Raw genomic sequence first — 27,182 nt, 5'->3', positions numbered from 1 at the left:
CCTGGCCAACATGGCGAAACCCCGTCTCTACTAAAAATACAAAAAAATTAGCCGGGCGTGGTGGCACGTGCCTGTAATCCCAACTACATGGGAGGCTGAGGCAGGAGAATCGCTTGAACCCGGGAGTCGGAGGTTGCAGTGAGCCAAGATCGCGCCACTGCACTCTAGCCTGGGTGACAGGGCGAGACTCTGTCTCAAAAAAAAAAAGCCATTAAGTATGTTTAATTCCATGAATTTTATATATATATACTATATATACTATATACATGTTATATATATTCAATATAGTATATATACATTATATATTCAATATTATATATACAATATATTGTATATATAAAATATATGGTGTGTATTATATAGTACATGTTACATATGTAATATATAGTATATATTGTATATAGTATATATTATATATAGCATATATATATAGATATATAGATATATATCTATATATATATATATTTTTTTTTTTTTGAGACAGAGTCTGTCTTTGTCACCCAGGCTGGAGTGCAGTGGGGTGATCTTGGCTCACTGCAAGCTCCGCTTCCTGGGTTCCAGTGATTCTCCTGCCCCAGCCTCCCAAGTAGCTGGGATTACAGGTGCCTGCCACCACGCCCGGCTTATTTGTATTTTTAGTAGAGATGGGGTTTCGCCATGTTGGCCAGGCTGGTGTTTAACTCCTGACCTCAGGTGATCCAACTGCCTCGGCCTTCCAAACTGCTGGGATTACAGGCATGAGTCACTGCACCTGGCTGAATTAATCATATATATTTTTTTTTCTTTTTTTTTTTGAGATGCAGTCTCACTCTGTCGCCCAGGCTGAAGTGCAGTGGCACGATAGCTCACTGCAAGCTCCACCTCCCGGATTCACGCCATTCTCCTGCCTCAGCTGCCCCAGTAGCTGGGACTATAGGCGCCCACCACCACGCCCGGCTAATTTTTTCTATTTTTTAGTAGAGACGGGGTTTCACCGTGTTAGCCAGGATGGTCTTGATCTCCTGACCTCGTGATCCATCCAGCTGGGCCTCCCAAAGTGCTGGGATTACAGGCGTGAGCCACCGCGCCCAGCCATTAATTATATTTTTTAAATGGTCACCTTCAAAGGATGATAGGGAACCAATTCATTATCTTGAAAATTAGTAAATAAATAAAAAGAATCAAGCATTTATTCTGCTTTTTCTATATGAATTTGGTAAATAATAGATGAGGAGAAATGTCTCTATAAAACTATTCCATCTAATAAATAAAAAGTGATAAAATTAGAGTATCATCATTTTGCAACTCCCAATGAACAGCTGCTAAGATCACAAAAAGAGACACAACCAGACATCATGTGTTTCCTATGGGCATGCCAAATACTACCTACATAATCTTGCTAAAAGGATCAAGCCTCAGTTTGTTTGTTTGTTTTTGAGATACAGTCTCACTCTGTCACCCAGGCTGGAGTGCAGCGTCATGAACACAGCTCACTGTGGCCTTGACGTCACAGACTCAAGCAATTACCCTGCCTCAGCCACCTGGCTATTTTTTTTTTTTTTATTTTTTTTTTTTTGAGACACAGCCTCCCTCTTTCACCCAGGCTGGAGTGCAATGGTGCTATCTTGGCTCATTGCAACCTCTGCCTCCTGGGTTCAGGCAATTCTCCTGCCTCAGCCTCCCAAGTAGCTGGGATTACACGTCTGGGCCACCATGCCTGGCTAATTTTTATATTTTTAGTAGAGACAGGGTTTCCCCATGTTGGCCAGGCTGGTCTCAAACTCTTGACCTCAGGTGATCCACCTGCCTCGGCCTCCCAAAGTGCTGGGATTACAGGCCTGAGCCACTGCACCTGGCCTCGGCTAGTTTTTAATTTATTTTTTTGGTAGAGACAGGGTCTTACCATGTTGCCCAGGCAGGTCTTGAACTCCTGGGTTTAAGCGATCCTCCTGCCTCACCTCCCAAAGTGCTGGGATTTTAGGCATGAGCTACTATTATATGTTCAGCCAAGCCTGAGTTTGAATCAGACTCCTGCTAATTTGTAAGAAATACAGAAGACAGGACAACATGCTAAACTCCAACAACAGTATGTAATTAGTAAAATCCAAGGAAAATTTCCAGGTCAAACAGCCCAATTATTCAATAAGTAAATTGTAAGGAAATGAAAGAAAAATCCACAGATTAAGAGATTTAAGACATGACTTCTTTTTTAAATGAGCAATATCAAACTATAGTGCTCAGGGATACACATGGGGATGATAAAAGCATTCATGGAAAAATGAAAGGAAGTGATTATTATAAGGACAGGTGGAGAGATTAGTATGGGGCACATGGAAGGATTTCTGGAGTGGCTGGAAAAGTTTTGGTTCCTTTGCCTGAGTGGTGTTCACCTTATAATAATATTAAACCATGCATATGATTTTTGTGGTTTTCTATTTTATTAAAAAAAAAAAAGAAAGAAAAGAAATTCAGATGAAGTAGTGCTGTCATGCCGCTCCCCCTCCCCAACGAATCCAAATTGGGTAAGCCTTTGGATTCAATTACCATTTTACAGGAAATTCAAAGGACAGAGGAACATATTAAACAATGCCATGGAGAAGCAATAGGTAAACTCCAGACAGAACAATATTTTTAATATATAAATTGCAAGAAAAAAAGGGAAAAAGAAAGAAATGGAGGAAGAAAACTACAAATTAAAAAAGAAGTGCTGCTGGGCACGGTGGCTCACACCTGTAATCCCAGTACTTTGGGAGGCCGAGGTGGGTGGATCACGAGGTCAGCAGTTCAAGACCAACCTGACCAACATGATGAAACCCCGTCTCTACTAAAAATACAAAAAAATTAGCTGGGCGTGGTGGCGGGTGCCTGCAATCCCAGCGACTTGGGAGGCTGAGGCAGGAGAATTGCTCAAAACCGGAAGGCAGAGGTTGCAGTGAGCTGAGATTGCACCACTGCACTTTAGTCTGGACAATAAGAGCAAAACTCCATCTGAAAAAAAAAAAAAGAGCTGGGTGCAGTGGCTCACGCCTGTAATCCCAGCACTTTGGGAGGCTGAGGGGGGTGGATCACGAAGTCAGGAGTTCAAGACCAGCCTGACCAACATGGTAAAACCCTGTCTCTACTAAAAATAAAAAAATTAGCCGGGTGTGGTGGTGTGTGCCTGTAATCCCAGCTACTGAGGAGGCTGAGGCAGGAGAATCGCTTGAACCTGGGACGTGGATGGTGGCAGTGAGCCGAGATCGCACCACTGCACTCCAGCCTGAGTGACAGAGGGAGACTCCATCTCAAAGGAAAAAAAAAGAAGCTGGGCATGGTGGTTCACGCCTGTAATCTCAACACTTTGGGAGGCTAAGAAGGGAAGATCACTTGAGCCCAGGAGTTCATGACCAGCCTGCGCAACACAGAAACACCTTGTCTCAACAAAAAAATTGAAAAATTAGCCGAGCATGGTGGCCCATGCCTGTAGTCCTAGCTACTCGGGAGGCTGAGGTGGCAGGACTTGAGCCTGGGAGGTCAAGGCATGACTGCACTACTGTACTCCAGCCTGAGTGACAGAGTGAGACCCTGTCTCAAAACAAAAGTATATTTAAACACAAAACACTAATATGTAATGAAGAAGTGGACAGGTATACAAACAGGGCAGGAGTGGCCATGGGCTGATGGTTGCTGGGGCTGGGTGATGGATACACAGGGTTTATTATACCATTCTGCACACCAAACAAATAAACATAAAGAAGGTAATAAGCCAGGAATAAGTCTAGTTTGCAAATATACTCAAGGGAGTCTTACAGTGTTGCTAGAGGGAGTCATGCAGCCAGAGCAAGGAGGAGAGCCCAATCAGTGGCATGACTCTGTACCTATAAAATATGGACAATCCGCTTACCGGGGAGATGCTCAGAGACACTGGTCACAAATCCCCAGGAAAGGCCTCCTGGCTTCTTTTACAAGCATAACTGAAATAATCTCTTCTGAATATGTCTAATATCTCATCAGCAAATGTTTGAGTGTTCTAATATACAAAATAATATAGAGCAGGCTGGGCACGGTGGCTCACCCCTGTAATCCCAGCACTTTGGGAGGCCGAGGCCAGGAGTTCAAGATCAGTCTGACCAACATGGTGAAACCCCGTCTCTAAAAAATACAAAAATTTAGCTGGGCATGATGGTGGGTGCCTGTAATCCCAGCTACTCAGGAGAATTGCTTGAACCCAGGAGGCAGAGGTTGCAGTGAGCTGAGATTACGCCACTGCACTCCAGCCTGGGCGTAACAAAGCGAGACTTCATCTCAAAATAATATAGAGCTAAGGAAAGACAGTTCTTGCTCTGGATGACCTGGCAATCAGATAGGTAAGATAAAATAACGACAAAGGGCATCTCAAAGTATCACAAGGATATCTGAGGGGCCACCCAGAGTATCATTCAACACATATATCTTGAGTACCACCTTTATAGGGCCAGGAGAACACCAGAGATACCACCTTAAACACTTCCTATGCACCTACATCTTAGAGAGCACTGAGAAAAGTAACATCTGTTGAGTGCTTACTCTGTGTCAGGCATTGTCTTAAATATTTTACATGAGTTAACTCTTACATTTCTCAAAACAACCCTATAAGTGAGGTACTATAATCATCCCCATTTTACTGTTGAGGAAACTGAGGCAAGAGAGGTTCAGTCCATGCCTAAGATCACAGAGCTAGTAACTGGCAGGACCTGGGGTAGCACTCGGTGCTCTGGATCCAGAACCTGTACTTTTTAACCCCTATGGTATATAACAATGGTTCCCAACTGGGGATGATTTTGGCCCCCAGGGACATATGGAGACATAATGTGATTGTCACAGCTTGGGGTGGGGGTGAGTGCTCCTGGTATCTAGTGGGGAAAAGCTAGGGCTTCCTCCAATACATGGGACAGACCCAACAACAAAAAACTGTCCAGCCTAAAATGTCAATAATGCTGAGCTGAGAAACCCTGGTAAACAAGGAAGACATGTCACTGAACAAGTAATTATAAACTTAACAAGGGTTACAAAAGAGGAAGTAACCAATTTCCTTAAAGAGCTGTCCAATTCGGCCGGGCACAGTGGCTCACGCCTGTAATCTCAGCACTTTGAGAGGTCGAGGCAGGTGGACCATGAGGTCAAGAGTTTAACAGCAGCCTGGTCAACATGGTGAAACCCCATCTCTACTAAAAATACAAAAATTAGCTGGGTGTGCTGGCGGGTGCCTGTAATCCCAGCTACTTGGGAGGCTGAGGAAGGAGAATCGTTTGAACTTGGGAGGCAGAGGAGGTTGCAGTGAGCCGAGATCGTGCCATTGCACTCCAGCTTGGGTGACTGAGGGGGACTCCACCTTGAAACAAACAAACAAAAATAAGCTGTCCAATTCAAAGCGTGATTTTTTTTTTTTTTTTTTGAGATAGGGTCTCGCTCTATTACTTAGGCTGGAGTGCAGTGGCGCAATCACAGCTCACTGCAGCCTTGACCTACCAGGCCTAAGAGATCCTCATACCTCAGCCTCCCAAGCAGCTGGGACCAAAGGCACACACCACCAAGTGTGGCTAGGTTTCTTTGTTTTGTTTTGTTTTGTTTTTGTAGAGATGAGGTCTCTCTATATTATCCAGGCTAGTCTAGAACTCCTGGGCTCAAACAATCCTTCCACCTCTACCTCCCAAAGTGCTGGGATTACAGATGTGAGCCACCAAGCCTGATCAAAGCATGATATTTTAAAGATTTTTTTTTCTTCATGAACTTTACAGATGAAGATTCTCTCAATTAAAAAGGGTATGTCTGCTTTTAGCCTGGCTCTAATAGGATCAGAGGTTTTGCGTGAAATCAGTCACACTCTCACTGCTGTCTGGTGTTAGGGGTTTAGTTTTTTTAGTTTTTTTTTTTTTTTTTTTTTTTGAGACAGAGTCTCTGGAGTGCAGTGGTATGACTTGGCTCACTGCAATCTCCAATTCCAGGGCTCAAGCAATTCTCATGCCTCAGCCTCCTAAGTAGCTAGGACTACAGGTGCGTGCCACCATGCCCAGCTAATTTTTTGTATTTTAGTAGAGATGGGGTTTCACCAATTGCCCAGGGTGGTCTTGAACTCCTGAGCTCAGGCAATCCGCCCACCTTGGCCTCCCAAAGTGCTGGGATTACAGGCGTGAGCCACCGCACCCGGCCATATTATGTTAATAGACTGATCTATATTACCTAACTTTGAGGTTGTTGTAAAAATGTCAATATATTTAAATAAAGAACCTGGCCAAGTACCTGGCATCTAACAGGCACTCAATATTAACAGTGGCAAACACTACACACTCTAGCCCTTAAAAGAATGCTAAGAATCTTGGTTAAAATATCTGCAGACAGGGTACATTTGTAGAATGAAATAAGCTGTACCTGAGGAGTCCAATATTCCACGAAGTTTCTCAATATTCTACAAATAGAGTGATGTTCCAGAGTCCAGAATCTTCTTTGAGATTTCCCGGGCTTGCCCACAGGCAGAGCTGACTACCCTACTCTTTCTGGTCACCGCCACATGCTTTATACTGACTTGACCATGTGTTCTTACCTTTGTTTTCCTTCCCGTCCCCTCTTTGAGACTATGACTTCTCTGAAGGCAGAAATGTAGCTTATTTTTGATAATTAAGTTACAAAATAAATGTTTGTTAAATAAAAACCCCCCAAAAAGCCATAAACGTTAAAAACTGCTAAGCAGAGTCAACTCCTATAAGAAAGGAATCTAACTTTTCCCTTTAAGCAAGTCAACTGCACAAGACCCAACTGTGTTGACAACACTGAGGCAAAACTAAATGAAGTGAGAATTAATACAGTTCACACCCTGTTATACCTTATTTAAATCACCAAGATTACAAGAAACATTCCTGTCACCTGGCTCAATCCTGTTCCTAGTCTTCTGCCTGAGGCTCCCCTGAGCTCCTACAGTTTAGAGCAATTTCTAGGCATTCTGTTCTAGAATCTTAATTTGATTCAATGGGAAAGCATGAAGTTCTCATTTTAAGTTGTTTCTTTTTTGTTGTTTTTGTTTTTTTGAGTCTGGCTCTGTCGCCCAGGCTGGAGTGCAATGACGCAATCTCAGCTCACTGCAACCTCCGCTTCCCAGGTTCAAGCAATTCTCCTGCCTTAGCCTCCTGAGTAGCTGGGATTACAGGCACCTACCACCATACCTGGCTAATTTTTGTATTTTTAGTACAGACGGGGTTTCACTATGTTGGCCAGGCTGTCTTGAACTCCTGACCTCAGGTGATCTGCCCGCCTCAACCTCCCAAAGTGCTGGAATTACAGGTGTGAGCCACCACCCCCTGCCTTTTTTTTTTTAAGACAGGGTCTCGCTGTGTCACCCAGGCTGGAGTGCAGTGGTGTAATCTTGGCTTATTGCAGCCTCTGCTTCCCAGGCTCAAGTGATCCTCCCACCTCAGCCTCCCAAGTAGCTGGGACTACAGACGCCCGGCATCACACCCGGCTAATTTTTGTGTATTTTGTAGAGACATGATTTCACCATGTTGCCTGGTCTTGAACTCCTGGACTTGAGCAATCTGCCTGTCTCAGCCTCTCAAAGTACTAGGATTATTACAGTGTGAGCCATCATGCCTGGCTTAAGTTGTTTGTATCTTACAAGTTCCTCATATTAATGTCTTCTCATTTTGTCTTACCCAACACTATAAAGGCAGATTGCTCCAAACAATCCCCTCTTGCCCTCCACAGTATATACAGACACCACCCTAACTTAGTGGGCAGGAAGACTATACAATCACACTAGCAAGGATAGCAACTGCCCAGTGCTCCCAATGGAGAGAGGTCTTGTATTTATCAATGGTAGGGATGGCAAGATACAAAACAAAGTATTTACTATTCAGCAGCAAGTTTAGTACAACATGGGCAAACCCACAGCAGATACTTCCTAACAGAGTGCAATGTGGAACTGTATTTGGCCTTTAGTTTTTCTTTTTTGGGGGAGACAGGGTTTTGCTCTATCACCCAGACTAGAGTGCAGTGGCACGATCACGGCTCACTGCAGCCTCAACCCCTTGGGCTCAAGTGATCCTCCCACCTCAGCCTCCCAACTAGCTGGAACTATAGGCATGTACCACTATGCCTGCTAATTTTTTATTTTTTTAAGAGATGGGGTCTCAAATTCCTGGGCTCAAGCAATCCTCCCACCTCGGCCTCTCAAAGTGCTGGGATTACAGGCATGAGCCACTACGCCTAGCCATACTGAGCCCCACTGACACTTGCCCCTGCCTTTCTGGTAAACATTCTCCTACCTTCCCCGTTCCTATGGGTAGGACCTCAGAGCTCTCACCTTTCTGCTTCACTTATAAATGTTGAGATGCCTAGATCAGGGATACCTCCAAATGTCAAATGTTCACATGATGCCTGGACATCAGAGGTGGAAGCAGTTTTCTCATTCATGTGGTCAGAGAAGCAAAGATTCCTCCTCAGTATGCTGAGAGATTAATGTACAAAGGCAGGGGATTAACCATGGGACTCTGTAAGAGGAGTGGTGGCTACAACAGCCAGGGAAAAAAAGCTTAACCGTGGCCTTTTGTGGGGATGGTGTTTTTTGACGCTAAACTGGATCATACCCAACTTAAGTTAAATAATTAACAGAAGTACAGCCTTACCTGGAACCCTGGATCTTAAGAAATAGAGAAACTTTCCATTCTTGGAGTGCATAATGGCTCTCTTAATAAACTCTACAACAGATTGACAGCGGTCCTCAAACTTGGGATGACACCACAGGCTGAAGGTTCCTGCCATGGAAAATTAAGAAGTAAAAATTTTAAAACTTACTTTAGAAGACATGAGAGGCTGGTTTGAATATTTTAACAATGATTCTCACTTTTGGGAGGGCAGTTTGGAGGCAAGCTGGCTGAAAGGTCTCTGAAGCTACCTGTTCCTGCTTATCTCACAGTTAACTGTAAAAAGATGTTGCCTTCTGTAAGGCATAAATTAGGTCTTACAAGGTTTTTGTTAAGTAAATACAAGCTAAGTACTCCTTATCCGAAATGTTTGAGACCAGAAGTATTTCAGATTTTGGATTTTTTCATATTTTTGGAATATTTACATTATACTTACCAGTTGAACATTCCTAATCCAAAACTCTGAAATCCAAAGTGCTCCAATGAGTATTTCCTTTGAGCATCATGTCAGTGTGCAAAAAGTTTCAGATTTTTAAGCATTTTGGATTTCAGATTAGGGATACTCAACCTTTAATAATTTCAAATCAGAAAAAAAGAAAATTTTTCATCAAGAATGAACATTAATCTTTAAATCACAGACTTCCTCTCTCTATATATAAGTACTTATTATGTATATTAAGTATAGGTAGAGTCATGCATTACTTAATGACAGAAATATGTTCAGAGAAATGCATCATTAGGCGAACATTAGAGTGTACTTATCCAAACCTAGATGGTGTAGCCTACTACACACCTAGGCTATGTGGTACAGCCTACTGCTCCTAGGATACAGACCTGTATAGCATGTTACTGTGCTGAATACTGGAGGCAACTCTAAAAACAACGGTAAGTATTCATGTACCTAAACATATTTAAACATAGAAAAAGTACAGTAAAAATACAGTAATATAATCTTATGGGACAACTGTCATTTATGTAGTCTATCATTGACCAAAATGTTGCTACACAGTGTATAACTGTGTACACATATAAGTAGGTCTTTGAATAACATTTTGTTCAGTGTTGTTACCTTACAACTTTTTTTTTTTTTTTGACACAGAGTCTTGCTCTGGCACCCAAGCTGGAGTGCAGTGGCGTGATCTTGGCTCACTGCAACCTCCACTTGCTGGGTTCAAGTGATTCTCCCACCTCAGACTCCTGAGTAGCTGGGATTACAGGCACCTGCCACCATGCCTGGCTAATTTTTTTTTTTTTTTTTTGAGACGAAGTCTGGCTCTGTCACCCAGGCTGGAGTGCAGTGGCGCAATCTCGGCTCACTGCAAGCTCCGCCTCCTGGGTTCACGCCATTCTCCTGCCTCAGCCTCTCCGAGTAGCTGGGACTACAGGCGCCTGCCACCACGGCCGGCTAATTTTTTTTGTATTTTTAGTAGAGATGGGGTTTCACCGTGGTCTCGATCTCCTGACCTCGTGATCCGCCCGCCTCGGCCTCCCAAAGTGCTGGGATTACAAGTGTGAGCCACCGTGCCCGGCCTGCCTGGCTAATTTTTATATTTTTAGTAGAGACAGGGTTTCACCACGTTGGTCAGGCTGGCCTCGAACTCTTGACCTCAAGTGATCCACTCGCTTCGGCCTCCCTAAGTGCTGGGATTACAAATGTGAGCCACCATGCTTGTTTCCTTGTAGCGTTGATAAGAAAAAAAAATTGATTTCCAGCCAGGACCACTGTCTGTGTGGAGTTTGCACATATGCACAGGTTTTCTCTGGGTATGCTGGTTTCCTCCCATATCCCAGAGATGTGCGTGTAAGGTGAAATGGCATGCTAAGCTGTGCCAGTCTGAGTGTGGGTGTGTGGGTATACGCACCCCGATGGAACGGTGTTCTGTCCAGGGTTGTTCTGCCTTGCAGCATGAACTGCCAGGATAGGCTCCGGCCACTTGTAACCCTGAGCTGGAATACTTGGGTAAATGATTATCTAACTTATTTTCATTAATCTTTCTTATATGTGTGTATAGTTTACATATATTTCACTGTTTAATATTGGAAGTGTTTTGGTCTTTATTTAGAAGTTTGGTCTTTATTCCAGCCTGACCAACATGGAGAAATCCCATCTCTATTAAAAATACAAAATTAGCCAAGCGTGGTGGTACATGCCTGTAATCCCAGCTACTCGGGAGGCTGAGGCAGGAGAATTGCTTGAACCCAGGAGGTAGAGGTTGCAGTAAGCCGAGATCGCACCATTGCACTCCAGCCTGGGCAATAAGAGCAAAACTTCGTCTCAAAAAAAAAAAAAAAAAAAAAAAATTGGTTTTGTTATACGTCCTTTTTCTTAAAGTCAGTTTCCAAGAACCTGTTAATGACCTTTAAGTGAGGAATGACCAACTTACATATGTACTCTGACCCTTGAATAATGTGGGGGGGCATGAACCCAATCCCAATGGCCCAACATCCTCCTCAACCCCACCAAAATAAAAAATCCACATTTAAAAATCCATTTGACTCCCCCAAAACTTACTAACAACTTACTGTTGACTGAAAACCTTACCAATAATATAAACAGTTGATTAACATATATTTTGTATGTGATATGTATTATATACTGTATTCTTACAATTAAGCTAGAAAAAGGAATACTATTAAAAAATAAGAGAAAATATGTTTACTATTCATTAAATGGAAGTGGATCATCATAAAGTGATCATAAAGTGGATCATCATAAAGGTTTTCATCCTCATTGTTTTCAAACCAAATAGACTGAGGAGGAAGAGGAAGAGGAAGAGGAAGAGGGGGGTGTCTCAGGGATGGCAGAGGTAGAAGAGGTAGAGAAGGTGGGAGGCAGGAGAAGAAGGCACACGTGGTATAAATTTACGGAAATGTTATAATTTGTCTGACTTTTTTTGCTTTTTATATTTTTAGAAACAGGGTCTCACTCTATCACCCAGGCTAGAGTGCAGTGGCGTGATCACAGCTCACTGCATCCTCCAACTACTGGGTTTAAGTGATCCTCCTGCCCTAGCCTCCTGCATAGCTGAAGCTACCAGCCCAGGCTGGTCTTGAACTCCTGGCCTCAAATGATCCTCCTGCCTTGGCCTCCCAAATGCTGGGATTACAGGTATGAGCCTCCACACTCTGGCTTGCTTTTTCATTTCTCTAAAAATGTTTCTATATGGTACCAATTCTTCTTCTACCATTTGCTTTGGTTTTAGTGCCCATATCATAGAAGGGTCCAAGTCTAAAATAACTCAAAAGCAGTCTCAAATAACCTGAACCCTTCTGCCAGATTGCCAGACATCAATGTTTTCTGGCACTGTTTCTTCTACGTCTTCTTCCTCGTCATCTGGCACTGACTCAGAAGAACTCACCTCCATCAAGTCATCTTCAGTTAATTCCTCTGATGTGGTATCTATGAGTTCTTGAATTTCTCTAAGATCCCTATCTTGAAATCCTTCACCCTTCACCTTTTTTGCCATATCTCTTTCATGATTTCCTTGATTGGCTCTGTCACAGATACTATGAAGTCACATACAATTTCCGGACACAGTTTTCTTCAGCAGGAATTTACTGTTTTGGGCTTGATGGCTTTTACAACTTTTTCTTTTCTTTTGAGACAGGGTCTCACTCTGTTGCCCAGGCTGGAGTGCAGTGGCATGATCACGGCTCAGTGCAGCCTTGACCCTCCCGAGTACCTGGGACTACAGGTACGCATGAAATGCCCAGCTAATTTTTGTATCTTTCGTGGAAATGTGGTTTCACCACGTTGCCCAGGCTGGTCTCTAACTTCCAGGTTCAAGTGATCTGCCCGCCTTGGCCTCCCAAAGTGCTGGGATTACAGGCATGAGCCACTGCACCTGGCCCACAACTTCTGTAACTATGGCATTTTTTTTTTTGAGATGGAGTCTCACTCTGTCACCCAGGCTGGAGTGCAATGAAGCAATCTTGGCTCACTGTAACCTCCACCTCCCAAGTTTGAGCAATTCTCCTCCCTTAGCCTCCTGAGAAACTGGGATTATAGGAGCATGCCACCAGGCCTGGCTAATTTTTCCATTTTTAGTAGAGACAGGGTTTCGCCATGTTGGCCAGGCTGGCCTCAAACTCCTGACGTCAGGTGATCCACCCACCTTGGCTTCTCAAAGTGCTGGGATTATAGGCGTGAGCCACTCCACTCGGCCAACTATGGCATCTTCAATGGAGGAATCTTTCCAGACATTCATGATGTTCTGTCGGTGTCTTCTTCCACAGCACTTAAAATCCTTTGCATAGAGTACCAAATGCAATGAGTGTTAAAGGTCCTTATGACCCACCTTATCTAGAGGCTGAATCAGCGACGTTGCGTCTGGGGGCAAGTAGACCACTTTGACACCTTCAGTGTTGAACCGATGGGGTTCTGGGTGGCCAGAGGCATTGACCAATATCAAAAGAGCTTTAAAGGCAGTCCCTTACTGGCAAGGTACTTCCTCACTTCAGAGACAAAGCACTAATGAAACCTATCCAGAAAAAAAGGTTCTCATTGTGCATGCTTTCTTGCTGTACAACCAAAAGACTGTAGCTTTATAGATAAAGGTAGTCCTAATTATTAACCCAATTGCATTTGCACAAAACCAGAGAGTTAGCCTACCCCTTCCTGCCTTAAATTCTGGTTCTTACTTCTCTTCCTTACTAATAAATATCCTTTGTGGCATTTTCTTTTCCCCAGAATGGGGCACTTTCATCTTCATTAAAAACCGGTTCAGGCAGATATCCTGTCTCCTCAGTGATTTTCCCCATGGTGTCTGGGAACCTGTCTGCTGCCTCTTGGTCAGTAGAAGCTACGTCTTCTGTTATCTTGACATTTTTCAAGTCAAACTGTCCTAAAATTATCAAACCATCCATTGCTGGCATTAACTTCTCCAGCTCTAGTTCCTTCACTTTCCTCTTGCTTTAAGTTGTCATATAATGACTTTACTTTTATTAAATCATATTTATCTATAGGTATGCTTTGCTTTTTTTTTTTTTTTTTTTTTTTGAGACGGAGTCTCGCTCTGTCGCCCAGGCTGGAGTGCAGTGGCACGAACTTGGCTCACTGCAAGCTCCGCCTCCCAGGTTCAAGCCATTCTCCTGCCTCAGCCTCCCTAGCTGGGACTACAGATACCCACCACCATGCCCGGCTAATTTTTTCTATTTTTTAGTAGAGACAGGGTTTCACCGTGTTAGCCAGGATGGTCTCGATCTCCTGACCTCGTGATCCGTCCGCCTCAGCCTCCCAAAGTGCTGGGATTACAGGCGTGAGCCACCATGCCCGGCCTTCTCTTTTCTTTTTTGAGACAGGATCTTGCTCTGTCACCCAGGCTGGAGTGCAGTGGAGCAACTATGGCTCACTGCAGCCTTGACCTCCCAGGCTCAAGCAATCCTATCACTTCAGCCCCGTGAGTAGCCAGGACCACAGACAGGCACCACCATGCCCAGCTAATTTTTTTTTTTTTTTTTTTTTGAGACGGAGTCTTTCTCTGTCCCCCAGGCTGGAGTGCAGTGGCGCGATCTTGGCTCACCACAACCTCCACCTCCTGGGTTCACGCCATTCTCCTGCCTCAGCCTCCCGAGTAGCTGGGAATACAGGCGCCCGCCAACACGCCTGGCTAATTTTTTGTGTGTGTTTTTAGTAGAGACGGGGTTTCACCGTGTTAGCCAGGATGGTCTCGATCTCCTGACCTCGTGATCCACCCGCCTCAGCCTCCCAAAGTGCTGGGATTACAGGCTTGAGCCACCGTGCCCGGCTGCCCAGCTAATTTTTTAATATTTTTGTAGATCTATGTTGCCCAGGCTGGTCTTGAACTCCTGTCCTCAAGTGATCCTCCTGACTTAGCCTCCCAAAGTGCTGGGATTACAAGCATGAGCCACTGCACCCGGCCAAGGTATCCATTTCTTATAGTAGCAATCTGGCACCCACATAAAAGCTGCATTTTCACTATGAGATTAAAAAGTATTTCACAATAAATGTAAGCTGCAACAGTGGCTTCATGAATTTTTCTTTTCTTTTTTTTTGAGACAGAGTTTTGCTCTTGTTGCCCAGGCTGGGGTGCAATGGCACAATCTCGGCTCACCACAATCTCTGCCTCCCAGGTTCAATTGATTCTCCTGCCTCAGCCTCCTGAGTAGCTGGGATTATAGGCATGCGCCACCACACATGGCTAATTTTGTATTTTTGGTAGAGATGGGGTTTCTCCATGTTGGTCAGGCTGGTCTCGAACTCCCGAACTCATGTGATCCGCCTGCCTCGGCCTCCCAAAGTGCTGGGATTACAGGTGTGAGCCACTGCACCCAGCCTTTTTTCTTTTATTACAACAGTCCTTATGCTGAATTCACTTATCTTGAAATGGAGAACAACCGCAGCTGTGGACCTCAAACTATGTACAAACTGAGCAATTTTTCTTGTAATGTTCTAACTTTTCTCTGCTTCTTAGGAGAACTTCCAGCAACACTAGTGGCACTAGTGGGTCCCATAGTATTATTCAAGGTTTACTGTATTGCACTAAACACAATGAAAACTATACAAGAACCATGAGAGATCAATTTTTACTGTGATACACAATTAGCTGGAGAGATAAACACTCACATGGTGATACTACAGTCACACAGCATTTTAAGCGGATACCTGCAACACTTGAGCCCACCACAATAGTAACAGGGAGTTGGCTATAAAATATTACTGTAGTACATCCAGTATGTAATAGTTAATTTTATGCAGTTATGATTTAATACTGCAACTTCATATTTGTTTACATTTCTCTCAACAGTGAATGGTGCCATGTGCGATTTGTGTGCATAAGTTTTGATAAAGTTTTAACTTTTTATAATAGATTTGTATACATTTTATGGTAGCAAATGTTAAAATAGACTAGTATCCACATATATTTTATTCATTCATAACATAGCTTTTTAACTTTTTTGATATTTCTAGGCTACAGTTTATCTGTAAGATTTTACAAATTGTCACAAATCTCCAAAAAATTTTCCTATATATATATATATATATATATTTTTTTTTTTTTTTTTTAAATTATACTTTAGGTTTTAGGGTACATGTGCACAACGTGCAGGTTTGTTACATATGTATCCATGTGCCATGTTGATTTCCTGCACCCATTAACTAATCATTCCAATATATTTACTTTTTAAAATCCATATATAAGCAGATCTGCGCAGTTCAAACCCAGGTTGTTCAAGGGTCAACTGTATATACTTCTTAGAGACCATACGGAACAGTCGAGGAAAGACAGGAATAGCAGTTTTGTGGGTCTCATTCATTCATGTGTGTGTTGAGTGCAAAAAATAGAAATCTAAGTCTTTCCTTCTTTAACTTTAAAACCCCATGCCAACATATTACAAAGATCCCACCTTGAACTTTAAAATCCCAAATGGAAAAGGGAATCTGAACTCCTATGACTTAAAAAAATAAAACAACAAAAACCTCAAAAAACTGATGCACCAGATTCCAAAGGAATCACCCACAAAAAAAAAAAAAAACCACACAAAAGGGCCAGGCACAGTGGCTCATACGTGTAATTTCAGCACTTTGGGAGGCCAAAGTGGGCAGATCACTGGAGCTCAGGAGTTCAAGACCAACCTAGACAACACCGAAAAATCCCCATCCTGGCCAGGCATGGTGGTTCACGCCAGTAATCCTAACACTTTGGAAGGCTGAGGTGGGCAGATCCCCTGAGGTTAGGAGTTCGAGGCCAGCCTGGCCAACATGGTGAAACCCCATCTCTACTAAAAATACAAAAATTAGCCGGGCGTGGTGGCGCGCGCCCAGGAACTACTCAGGAGGCTGAGGCAGGAGAATCGCCTGAACCCAGGAGGCGGAGCTTGCAGTGAGCTGAGATCGCGCCACTGCACTCCAGCCTGGGCAACAGAGCGAGACTCCGTCTCAAAAAGAAAAAAAATAATTAGTTGGGCATGGTGGCACCCATCTGTAATCCCAGCTACTCAGGAGGCTGAGGCAGGAGAATCGCTTGAACTCAGGAGGTGGAGACTGCAGTGAGCTGAGACCGTGGCACTGCACTCCAACCTGGGCACAGAGCCAGACCCTGTCTTTAAAAAATAAAACAATACAAACAAACAAAAAAACACAAAAAAGGGATACTAACTAGTCAAGAGAACTGCAGATTTGAGTCTCTCTACCTCCTCTTACAGTATCACTTAAAAAAGACAAAGACAAATGCTCCACTGCAAACTGGTAACTGAAAGGCCCACAAGGTTTCCATTAAAAATTCCAGCTATAAGGCTGGGCGCCGTGGCTCACGCCCGTAATCCCAGCACTTTGGGAGGCCGAGGCAGGCGGATCACAAGGTCAGGAGTTCGAGACAAGCCTGGCCAATATGGTGAAACCCCGTCTCTACTAAAAAATACAAAAATTAGCTGGGCATGGTGGTGGGTGCCTGTAGTCCCAGCAACTTGGGAGGCTGAGGCAGGAGAATTGCTTGAACCTGGAAGGCAGAGGTTGACACTGAGCTGAGATCGCGCCATTGCACTCTAGCCTGGGCGATGGAGCAAGACTCCATCTCAAAAAAAAAAAAAATTCCAGTTATAGGCGAGGCACAGTGGCTTATGTCTATAATCCCAGCACTTTGGGAGGCCAAGGCAGTAGAATTGCTCCTGTCCAGGAGTTCAAGACCAGCCTGGGCAACATAATGAGACCCTGTGTCTACTAAAAAAATTTTTTTAAATTAGCTGGGCATGGTGATGCACACTAGTCCCACCTACTAGCAAGGCTGAGATAGGAGGATCGCTTGAGCCTGGGAGGTTGAGGCTATGATGAGGCGTGATCTCACCACTACACTCCAACCTGGGCAGCAGGGTGAGACCCCATCTCAAAAAAAAGAAATTCTACTTATTCAAGGAAGCAAAGTCCCTTTAACAAAAAGTAACTGGTGGCCAGGTGAGGTGGCTCACGTGTGTCATCTCAGCACTTTGGGAAGCCGAGGCAGGCAGATCATGTGAGGCTAGGAGTTCGAGACCAGCCTGCCCAACATGGCGAAACCCTGCCTCTACTAAAAATACAAAAATTAGCTGGGCGTGGTGGTGCACACCTGTAATCTCAGCTACTTGGGAGGTTGAGTTACAAGAATTGCTTGAACCCGGCCAGGCATGGTGGCTCACGCCTGTAATCCTAGCACTTTGGGAGGCCAAAGTGGGCAAATCACAAGGTCAGGAGTTCAAGACCAGCCTGACCAACATGGTGAAACCCTGTCCCTACTAAAAATACAAAAAATTAGCTGGGCATAGTGGCGGGCACCTGTAATCCCAGCTATGTGGGAGGCTGAGGCAGGAGAATCGCTTGAACCCGGGAGGCGGAGGTTGCAGTGAGCCGAGATCACGCCACTGCACTCCAGCCTGGCGACAGAGCGAGACTCTGTCTCAAAAAACAAAACAAAACAAAAAAAGAATTGCTTGAACCAAGGCAATGGAGGCTGCAATGAGCCAAGATTACGCCACTGTACTCCTACCTGGGTGACAAAGTTAGACTCCATCTCAAAAAAAAAAAAAAAAAAAAAAGTAATCGGAAAACTATTTGAAAGACCTCTTATTCCTGGCATCTCACCTATCAAGAACTTAAAAGTCAAGTATTTATTTATAATTCCCAGGGCCTAGTCATTTGAATAGGTTTAACAAAATACTTCACTCTGAAATGCTCTGCTTCATATTTTGTTTTTTTGCTTGTGTGTTTTCATTTTCACAAACAGCAGAACAGGAGGCAGTCCCCCTCACCTATCCCACCTAGTTATCTAATTCATTCCCAGATCATTGGATTGAAGTTCCTTTCTCTTAGTGTTATCTCTAAGGTAGAAGTGAGTACAGAGGAAACCATGGACAAAGCTATGCTGACCTTAACGGCTACTTCCTGCCTCACAAGAGAACCCGATGCAGTGTGGGCTGAGTGGGGAAGATGCTGTGGGGCCTGAGAAGAGGCAGGACAGAAGCTCTTACCTCAGATGCAATGTCTCAGAGCATTCACTTAAGGTCGACCACCACAGGAAGACTGTGAGGGATGGGAAGCAAGTCCCTGAAACACACCAAACTTCTCTACGCTTTTTCAATTTGTAGCATACACAGGTATTTTGACAAAGGATGTATTACCCAGCCTCAGAACCAATGACCATCACAAGTTTCTGGCCCAAGTTAAATACAGAATGTCTCGATACACAGTCAATCCAGAGAGCTGTGTTTAACAAGTCGGCTTCTAGGCATGACTGGCACATGAAGTACCACCTGATTACAAAGGAATAGGTACCACTAGGAGGATGGCAGATAGTCTAACGCACGTTGATCCCACAAACTCTCAACATTTTAATAAATATTTCCTAAGAGACTACAACACTGACAAAAAGAGGAAATTATCACCATGCTGCCTGGGAGAAAGTGACTATCAGACAAAGAAATTCAGACACACCTGTAATCCAAGCCCTTTGGGAGGCAGAGGCAGGTGGATCACCTGAGGTCAGGAGTTCGAGACCAGCCTGGCCAACACAGTAAAACGCTGTTTCTACTAAAAATACAAAAATTAGCCAGGCATGGTGGCACATGCCTGTAATCCCAGCTACATGGGAGGCTGAGGCAGAAGAATCACTTCAACCCAGGAGGCAGTGAGCTGAGATTACACCACTGCACTCCAGCCTGGGCGACAGAGCGAGACTCTGCCTCAAAAAAAAAAAAAAAAGAAAGAAATTCAGAACAGAACAGTTATAGGATCAACACTAAATTCACCCTCTTTGTATATGTGATTTAACAAAATATCTCTAGATGATAAGTTTAATTACAAACAAAGCTTGTGAGAATTTGCCTAATGGTCCTAGGTTCTTTCTTCCTTTTACCTAAAGAGTTTTACTGGCTCAATTCTTGGGAGCCGCTCCAATAGTTTTGTTCAGGCCCTCCTATTTAGGAAACAAGATGCTGCTGACAAGACTTTTAAATGGAACCCTTACTCTCCCTTCCCTACCCTCTCCATTTCTTCTAGTGATGGAAATCAGTGCTCATATCAATATTCAACTGAGTTTAAGATAATTTTTCCCCTATTTGTAGTTCCATTCCTATGAATCTCTTCCACAAAAAAGTCAGACAGCAAAGGTAGAGCAAGTCAAGGGGGGAAGAAGGCTCTCTTACCAGCATCTCTTACCTCTGTAGTGCTCCATTCTAGTGTGGTGGGTGATACCCTGTGATCGGAAACTGAGGCTCAGGATGTAACGAGGATCAGAACTATCTCGTACCAGGAAAGAACCATCTGGTTTCCCTTTCAGCTTCATCTCTGCATCTTCCCAATTCATTGGCCCCCAATACCAACCACACTATCAAAGACAAGAAGCAGTCCACCAGTTATCAGGACAGAGAAATGTCAAAGTTTTCAGCGCAATCTATCTTAACATGGGAGAACCCTCTGCATTCTCTCCAAAATATTTCAATACGTAAAAGCCACTTACAAGTGTCTCAACCATTAGCAATGAACATCAGGCTCACTATACTTTTAGCCCTCCAAAGTAACAGAATAATAATTCTGGCCGTGAGCTGTGGCTCATGCCTATAATCCTAACACTTTGGGAGGCTGAGGCGGGCGGATCACTTGAGTTCAAGAGTTCGAAACCAGCCTGGCCAACATGGTGAAAACCCATCTCTACTAAAAATACAAAAATTAGCTGGGTTTGGTGGCACATGCCTGTAAAATCCCAGCTATTCAGGAGGCTGAGGCAGAAGAATCGCTTGAACCCGGGAGGTGGAGGTTGCAGTGAGCTGGTATTGCGCCACTGTACTCCAGCCTGGGTTACACAGTGAGACTCTGTGTCAAACAAACAAAAAAAAATGGCTGGGCGCAGTGGTTCACACCTGTAATCCCAGCACTTTGGGAGGCCAAGGCAGGTGGCTCACCTGAGGTCAGGAGTTCAAGACCAGCCTGGCCAACATGGTGAAACCCCATCTCTACTAAAAATACAGTAATTAGCTGGGCATGGTGGTGGGCGCCTGTAATCCCAGCTACTCGGGAGGCTGAGGCAGGAGAGTTGCTTGAACCCAGGAGGTGGAGGTTGTAGTAAGCTGAGATTGCGCCACTGCACTCCAGCCTGGGCAACAAGAGTGAAACTCAGTCTCAAAAACAAAACAAGACAACAACAACAACAAAAAACAAAGAATAATAATTCTACAATTCCGTTACCAAAGACCCTACCAAGAAAAGAAGAGGGAATTGGGTCAGTTAATCTATCAAAATCAGCTTGGACTATGTAAACATTTCTCCAACAACCTTTATCATGTCCAAATTTTTTCCCCAAATTCAATTTTATTACATCTCATGGAACTAATAGCAGGAGCACACTGTTTTTGTCACTGTAAATATGGAAGCAAGTAAACTATTCTTCCTCTAAAAACAATAAACAGGGGCTGGGTGTGGTGGCTTAGGCCTATAATCCTAGAGCTTTGGGAGGCAGAGGCAAGAGGATCACGTTGAGCCCAGGAGTTCAAGACCAGCCTGGGAAACAGCAAGATCAGTCTCTACAAAAAATATAAATAAATTTTAGCTGGGCTTGGTCGCGCATGCCTGCAGTCCTAGCTACTTGGGAGGCTGAGGCAGAAGGATCCTTTGGCCCAGGAGTTCGAGGCTACAGTGAGCTATGATTACGCCACCACACCCTAGCCTGGGCAACAGAGCCAGACCCTGTCTCTAAAAATAAATAAACAAATAAATAAAGGTGTGTCCGAGTACAGAATTTAGCTAACAGGAGGAGGGAGAAGTGACCTGCCAGTCCTTAGGTACCACCTACCTTCTCCAACTCTCGAAGGCTGGCTGCAAAGCTGCTCGAGTCAGGCCGGTAGAGGGGACACTGGAAGTGCTGTGGGGGTTGGCTGTGCAGGGATTCAGCTGCTCGGATGGGAGCAATCCGGGGAAATGCATCTGCAGGGCAAGACAGTGGTGGTCACTTGTTTACCCTCACTGCTCCCAACCACAAATAGACCCTCCCCCAAAAACAGAGGATGCTAACTGAAGAGGGCAAGGCATTAGAAGCTAAGCTGGAAAGGGTAGAAGCCAAAGCAGTGGGAAAGAGCTGGATGGGCTGGAACAAAAAGCTGTGTGGGCTTGTGTAAGCTGTGAAGGATGGATGGGGGCACTTAACCCCAGGAAAGGGGGAGGGGAGCTGCTCACTAACCTGACTAAGGTGACTACTTCAGGGGCTTCACCAGCCTAGAGCGATTCCAACTTCTCCCACCTCGAAGTGAAGTGCTGATAAGGCAGCCTTGGAAATAGTGACTCGCTTACTTGCCCAGGAAGAGTAACGATTTTGCCAGGCAAGTAGAAAAGAATGCTGATTTCATTCATTTTATTCCTTGGGTACTGTAAGCTGGCAAAGCAAGTATGGGCTGCTAAATGCTTGGTACTTATTTACAAGGCTGCAGTAAATACTAAAAGCTTAGAAAAACCACAGAATGTTGAAAACCACCAACATATTAAACCTCACTATCCTGAAATTAAGGCAGTTTCTTAAGTGATATCTACTCTAGGATTGCAAAACAGTCTCAGCAGCAAAGACTGATGAAAAATTCAATAGTCTTTTATCCCTAACAAAAATCAGATTGACCTCCATAAAGAAAACGGGTTAGGAAAACCAGTTCTTGGCCTCATTTCCAAGGAGTCTGGTCCAGCCAAGGGGAAAAGATTTAAACTTTCTACTAAGCTGTTATTCCATAAATAGATTTCTCCCATCCTTCTATGGTACAAAGTATCACTTTGTACTCCCAACTCTTACAAGTCTTGCCTCTAAACTAAGCTAACCTGGGGCATGGGGTGGAGGAGGCGGAGGTAGGGGGAAAGACTGCAAGGAAGACCCCATCGGAGCCACAAGGACAGATGTAGGCAGCGTCCCACTGATATCATCTAGAAGAGAGAACAAAAGCAAGAGGTTCAGAAATGTGAGCACAGAATGAGCACGCTGAAGGCAGAGGAGAGGGAGAAGGACTATCAGGCTGCCCTCTGGGGCAGGATGGCCCAACCTTCACCCAGTCTTTTTGCACAGAGGGCAACAATCATCTCACTCTGGTTTGCTTTTGGAAAGCAGGGTAGTAAGGATATTCCTAATGCAGCCCAACAGCAGTGGGTTCAAGGCAAGATAAATGTAAATAGAATTAATATATGCATAGTAAGTATTACAGCATGCGGGTGAGACCCATTTAATTGCTTAGGGAGATGACGGGGTGCTGAGAAAGAGCTGGGAAATAATTGAGTCATCATCGGAAACCCAGAAGCATGGTCGGCCCCCAGCAAAGAACAAGTCCCTGGAGCTCACCCTTCCACTAGGCAAGAAGGCGGAGAGGGGAAGAAACTATACCTAGGAGGCTGAGGCTTCTTCTCGGAGGAGGAGGGGGAGTTGGAGGGTGTGGAGAGGTCAGGCCCCGCTGAGAAATGTCCACATCCACAAGCGACACAGTTTCACCTGAGGGATTCATGGAGCAAGCAAGTTACAGAAGCGCCTTGCCCAAAGCTGATGCAGAAAGCAAAGGGAAGCAAAGGACAAGCAGGCGAGGCTGGGGGGTCTGCTGCTCTCAGAAAGCTCAAAACCTAATGCCCCCAGGGCTGAAATCACCCCAACACCAGGAAGTCAATTTTTAAATTCTATCATTCCTTTGCCCTGTTAAGGGTCAAGGATTCTTTAGGACAAAACCATGGGACTGACAGTGGAAAAACCATCTAATTCTGGCTCTGCCACTGACTTACAACGTACCCTCAAACAAGGGGTCTTCTTTATCCAATGGAACCCATACCATTTATTTTTTCAGAATTGTGTATCAATTTCTGCCTTAGGAAGCAAGCCAAGTGGCTTGTTATATGCCCAAGCAGACATGGAAAGCAAGGGCCAGAAAACCTAAGAACTGTACAGTAAGCTGAATGCAGATAAAAGTTCCCAATGTTAGTCCTAACTTCTTCCTAGAGGGCATGCTGTATCTTGATTTTCCAGAGTATTCACACATAAGAGAATCCACCTGAATAAGATATCTGTTCTTAATAGCTGAGGCCACAAAGGCTGAAAGTACAATTTATAGTCCTAAAAATTAACTACTTTCACAGTCAGACAAAAGTCAGGTAATCAAGAGGCAGCTTCTCCATAGGAACTTGGTGGGAGGCGGCACATGGCCTCTCTTCTTCCCAGCATGTCATGCAGTTCTGTTCCCTGCCATATACAGTACTCCTTGCCACCCAACTCTGTCTATTCCCTCTCCACTTGAGTCACGAGAGGATGAAAGGTATTTTATTAATATGAACACAAGCTGATAGCCAGGAATAGGGTTATTTTGGCAGGCCTGATTCCCAGGTCAGAACTCAGGATTTCTCTAATTTAGCCCTTAGGGTGTTCCTTCCAACACCTTTTTTTTTTATTCAGGGCTGAATGAGCCCCTCAGCTAGTATTTTAATGTTTCCCTGTTAAGAAAATGAGGTGACCAATATCTAACAAAAGGGAACTGGGTTTTCAGAACCTAAATACACAGTTTTTTTTACAAAGGTCTTGAATACTAATTAAGATAAACAGAAAAGCTCTTCTAAAAGTCATCAGTGAGACCAGGTGCAGTGGGTCACACCTGTAATTCCAACACTTTGGGAGGCCAAGATAGGCGAATCACTTGCACTCAGGAGTTCAAGACCAGCCTGGGCAACATGTTAAGACCACGTCTCTACAAAAATAAAAAAATTAGTCAGGTATGGTGGTGCATGCCTATAGTCCCAGCTATTCTGGAGGCTGAGGTGGGAGGATCATTTGGGGCTAGGAGGTCGAGGCTGCAGTAAGCTGAGGCTGCACCATTGCACTCCAGCCTGGGAGACAAAGTGAGGCCCTGTGTCAAAAATAAACAAACAAAAGTCATCAGTGGAAGTTCTAGAAAGCTGGTGCCAGACTCACCATATAGCTTGGTAACTGAGAGCCTGGCTGCCCAGAGCAATGCAATGGAGCCAGACAAGTGTGTTTCCTGACAGGCCAGAGCAGTCTAGACTATTGGTAGAGCACTTAACATAAAGGATGTCATTCAAGAGGGTTGAGGCTGACCTGAACCTCAAACTACAAATGTAGGTGGTGTTCCTTTTTCTTTTGAGACAGAGGCTCAGTCACTCAGGCTGGAGTGCAGTGGCAAAGTCTCTGCTTACTGCAACCTCAGCCTCTCAGGTTCAAGCAATTCTCCTGCCTCAGCCTCCCGAGTAGCTGGACTACAGGCATGCGGCACCATGCCCCCGCTAATTTTTTGTATTTTTAGTAGAGACGGGGTTTCACACCATGTTAGCCAGGCTGGTCTGAAACACCTGACCTCAGATGATCTGCTCACTTCGACCTCCCAAAGTGCTGGGATTACAGGCATGAGCCACCGTGACCATGACCAGCCATGTTCCTTACTTTAATGAGGAAACAACTATTAACTAGAAAGACATGGTATCACAAAATAAGATTTTTTAATTCTGGGCTGGGATAAGAACAGAAACCTCCTTCTCCACTACAGTAGATGTGTATACAGCTACCAGTTCACTTGTTTTGACAGTTCACCACAATCTACCCAGCTGCAAGTCTCATTGGCCTGCTTAACATTTTCCTGGAAGCATCCACTCCCAAATCATAAGTCTTCCAATCACCTTTTTGAGGGACATGATATCCAAAGGAGTTTGAGATTGGGATTTTTTTTTAAAGGCTTCTCAGTCACAACCAATGAGAAGTACTCAGTTTCTGAGACATGGGCAAAGCCCCAGTTTTCTACAGCTTATTCATGCAGGAGCTTCACCTGTGACTGATATAACAGAAGGTCTCCCTCTCTGAAAAAGCTCCCTACGAAATGAGAAGGCAGTTACCCATCATCCAAAGGAGATTCTACAGCCTTCCTAGTTTAGCAACTGTGTTCCCTGCTGCAAGAGGGCAGACTTAAATTAGATTCAATAAACAACTCCAACAGCTGCAGGAACTGCAAGCCCCTAAAAAGACAAGAGCTCAAGTAATCCCCTTTGCCCAAAAAAGTCTTTAAAAATAGACCAGATAATCATGGATCATTTTTATGAGATAACCCATGAACTCCCTTGGAAGCGGAGACAGAAATTGTATGACTTCTAGAGAGTCTTTTATGCACTGTGAGCCCATAAATTTGTAATTTCTAGTTTTAATTTATATGTGATGACCCTGAACTAAGCACTGCGTAACTGCTAGGGCCACCCAGGCCACCTAATTACCAACAAGCAGCCTTTACCTCCAACTATAAAGCATCCAAAGTCAAGAACACATTCCATACCATAAAAATAGCCTCACCCCAAACCCACTAAGCATGGAATGAAGGAAATAACTGCAGACACGCCTACAGCTCCCTGTGATGCATCTGTGTTTCCCAACAGGTCTCAGAACGCCCCTGTTTTCAGATGTCAGAAGAGAGAAAGATATTACCCTTACCTGTGAACAGGGGGCTGAAGGAGACCGGAGAAAAGGCACTTTGAGTTCTTGTCAACTTGGGTTTCCTAGGGAGTGAGAAAGCAGAGAGAGAATAGAGGGGAGAAATGAACACATATGCATTTAAGTCACCACAACACTCAGTTCCAGATGCACTGAAAAATAAAGCAAACCCTAGTCGTTGTCAGCAACACTCTTGTAATAAAGCATAAAATAAAGGGGGAGAATTTAAAATAATTAAGGCAATTCCTTAAATAGATTTGGCTAAAGAATTCACCAGCCTACAAAGCAATGAGGAATCCCTTTGGAGCTCACCATACCCAGTACATTAAAAGAGTAAAACACCTTGAGTGGTAATTAGCAAGTCCATTTCAAGAGGCAGGAAGTCTGATGCAGAGCTAATTTCCATCTGGGAGCCAAGAAAAGGGCTCCTGACCTGAACAGGCACCAGCTCAGAGCAAATTTTCCCTCTGGGCTTGCCTATAGGATAGGTCATCCCAAAGTGAACCAAGGAACAGATTCTGACCTGAGAATAGCACTGCAGGATGCACATGCAGTCTTCAACCTTGAAGACCTCTGATTTCTGCACAATTGCCCCAAGGCATGGGTCAAAGTCATCAGTACTAAGTGGGCCTCCTCAGATTAGGGGCTCTGCCTAGCATACAAGAGGGCCCATTCCTCTCTCTGAGCTGCCACTCAGACAGCCCTCCCCATGACTTCTTGATGCTGTTTCAGGGAACCAGTCTGAAAACCCAGATCTTTTGGTTAGTATACCAAAGATACCTTCACTTCTTTTTTTTTTTTGCAACGGAGTCTTGCGCTGTCACCCAGGCTGGAGTGCAGTGGCGCAATCTCGGCTCACTGCAAGCTCCGCCTTCCGGGTTCACGCCATTCTCCTGCCTCAGCCTCTCCGAGTAGCTGGGACTACAGGCGCCCGCCACCATGCCCGGCTAATTTTTTGTATTTTTAGTAGAGACGGGGTTTCACCGTGGTCTCGATCTCCTGACCTTGTGATCCGCCCGCCTTGGCCTCCCAAAGTGCTGGGATTACAAGCGTGAGCCACAGCGCCCGGCCTAGATAACTTCACTTCTTACCACATTTTCAAGTGGCTTTTCAGCAAGAAATGAAAGAAACTCAA

General features: G+C 44.4%; 1 protein-coding gene across 4 annotated transcripts in view; it reads right to left on the bottom strand.

Moving 5' to 3' along the window:
* SOCS7 (suppressor of cytokine signaling 7) overlaps positions 1–27,182 on the bottom strand; it is a 48,479-nt gene that overhangs the window by 12,012 nt on the left and 9,285 nt on the right. For 2 of the 4 annotated variants that reach the window (XR_009215175.1, XM_032163395.2), the window contains exons 2-7: positions 26,048–26,112; positions 22,967–23,071; positions 22,414–22,515; positions 21,407–21,537; positions 19,777–19,945; positions 8,613–8,741 (exon numbers count right to left, since the gene is read on the bottom strand). Coding sequence is in view for 1 of the 4 variants with exons in the window: in XM_032163395.2 (XP_032019286.1) it covers positions 8,613–8,741; positions 19,777–19,945; positions 21,407–21,537; positions 22,414–22,515; positions 22,967–23,071; positions 26,048–26,112 (701 nt within the window). In the remaining 3 variants the exon portion in view is untranslated. The remainder of the gene's footprint in view (positions 1–8,612; positions 8,742–19,776; positions 19,946–21,406; positions 21,538–22,413; positions 22,516–22,966; positions 23,072–26,047; positions 26,113–27,182) is intronic. The other 2 variants (XR_009215176.1, XR_009215177.1) reach the window with 2 other exon arrangements.

The sequence above is a fragment of the Hylobates moloch genome, unplaced genomic scaffold (assembly GCF_009828535.3).
Source record: "Hylobates moloch isolate HMO894 unplaced genomic scaffold, HMol_V3 SCAFFOLD_10, whole genome shotgun sequence".
Lineage (NCBI taxonomy): Eukaryota > Metazoa > Chordata > Mammalia > Primates > Hylobatidae > Hylobates > Hylobates moloch.
The sequence above is the reverse complement of the archived record's forward strand: the minus strand, read 5'-3'. Positions and strand labels throughout refer to the sequence as shown.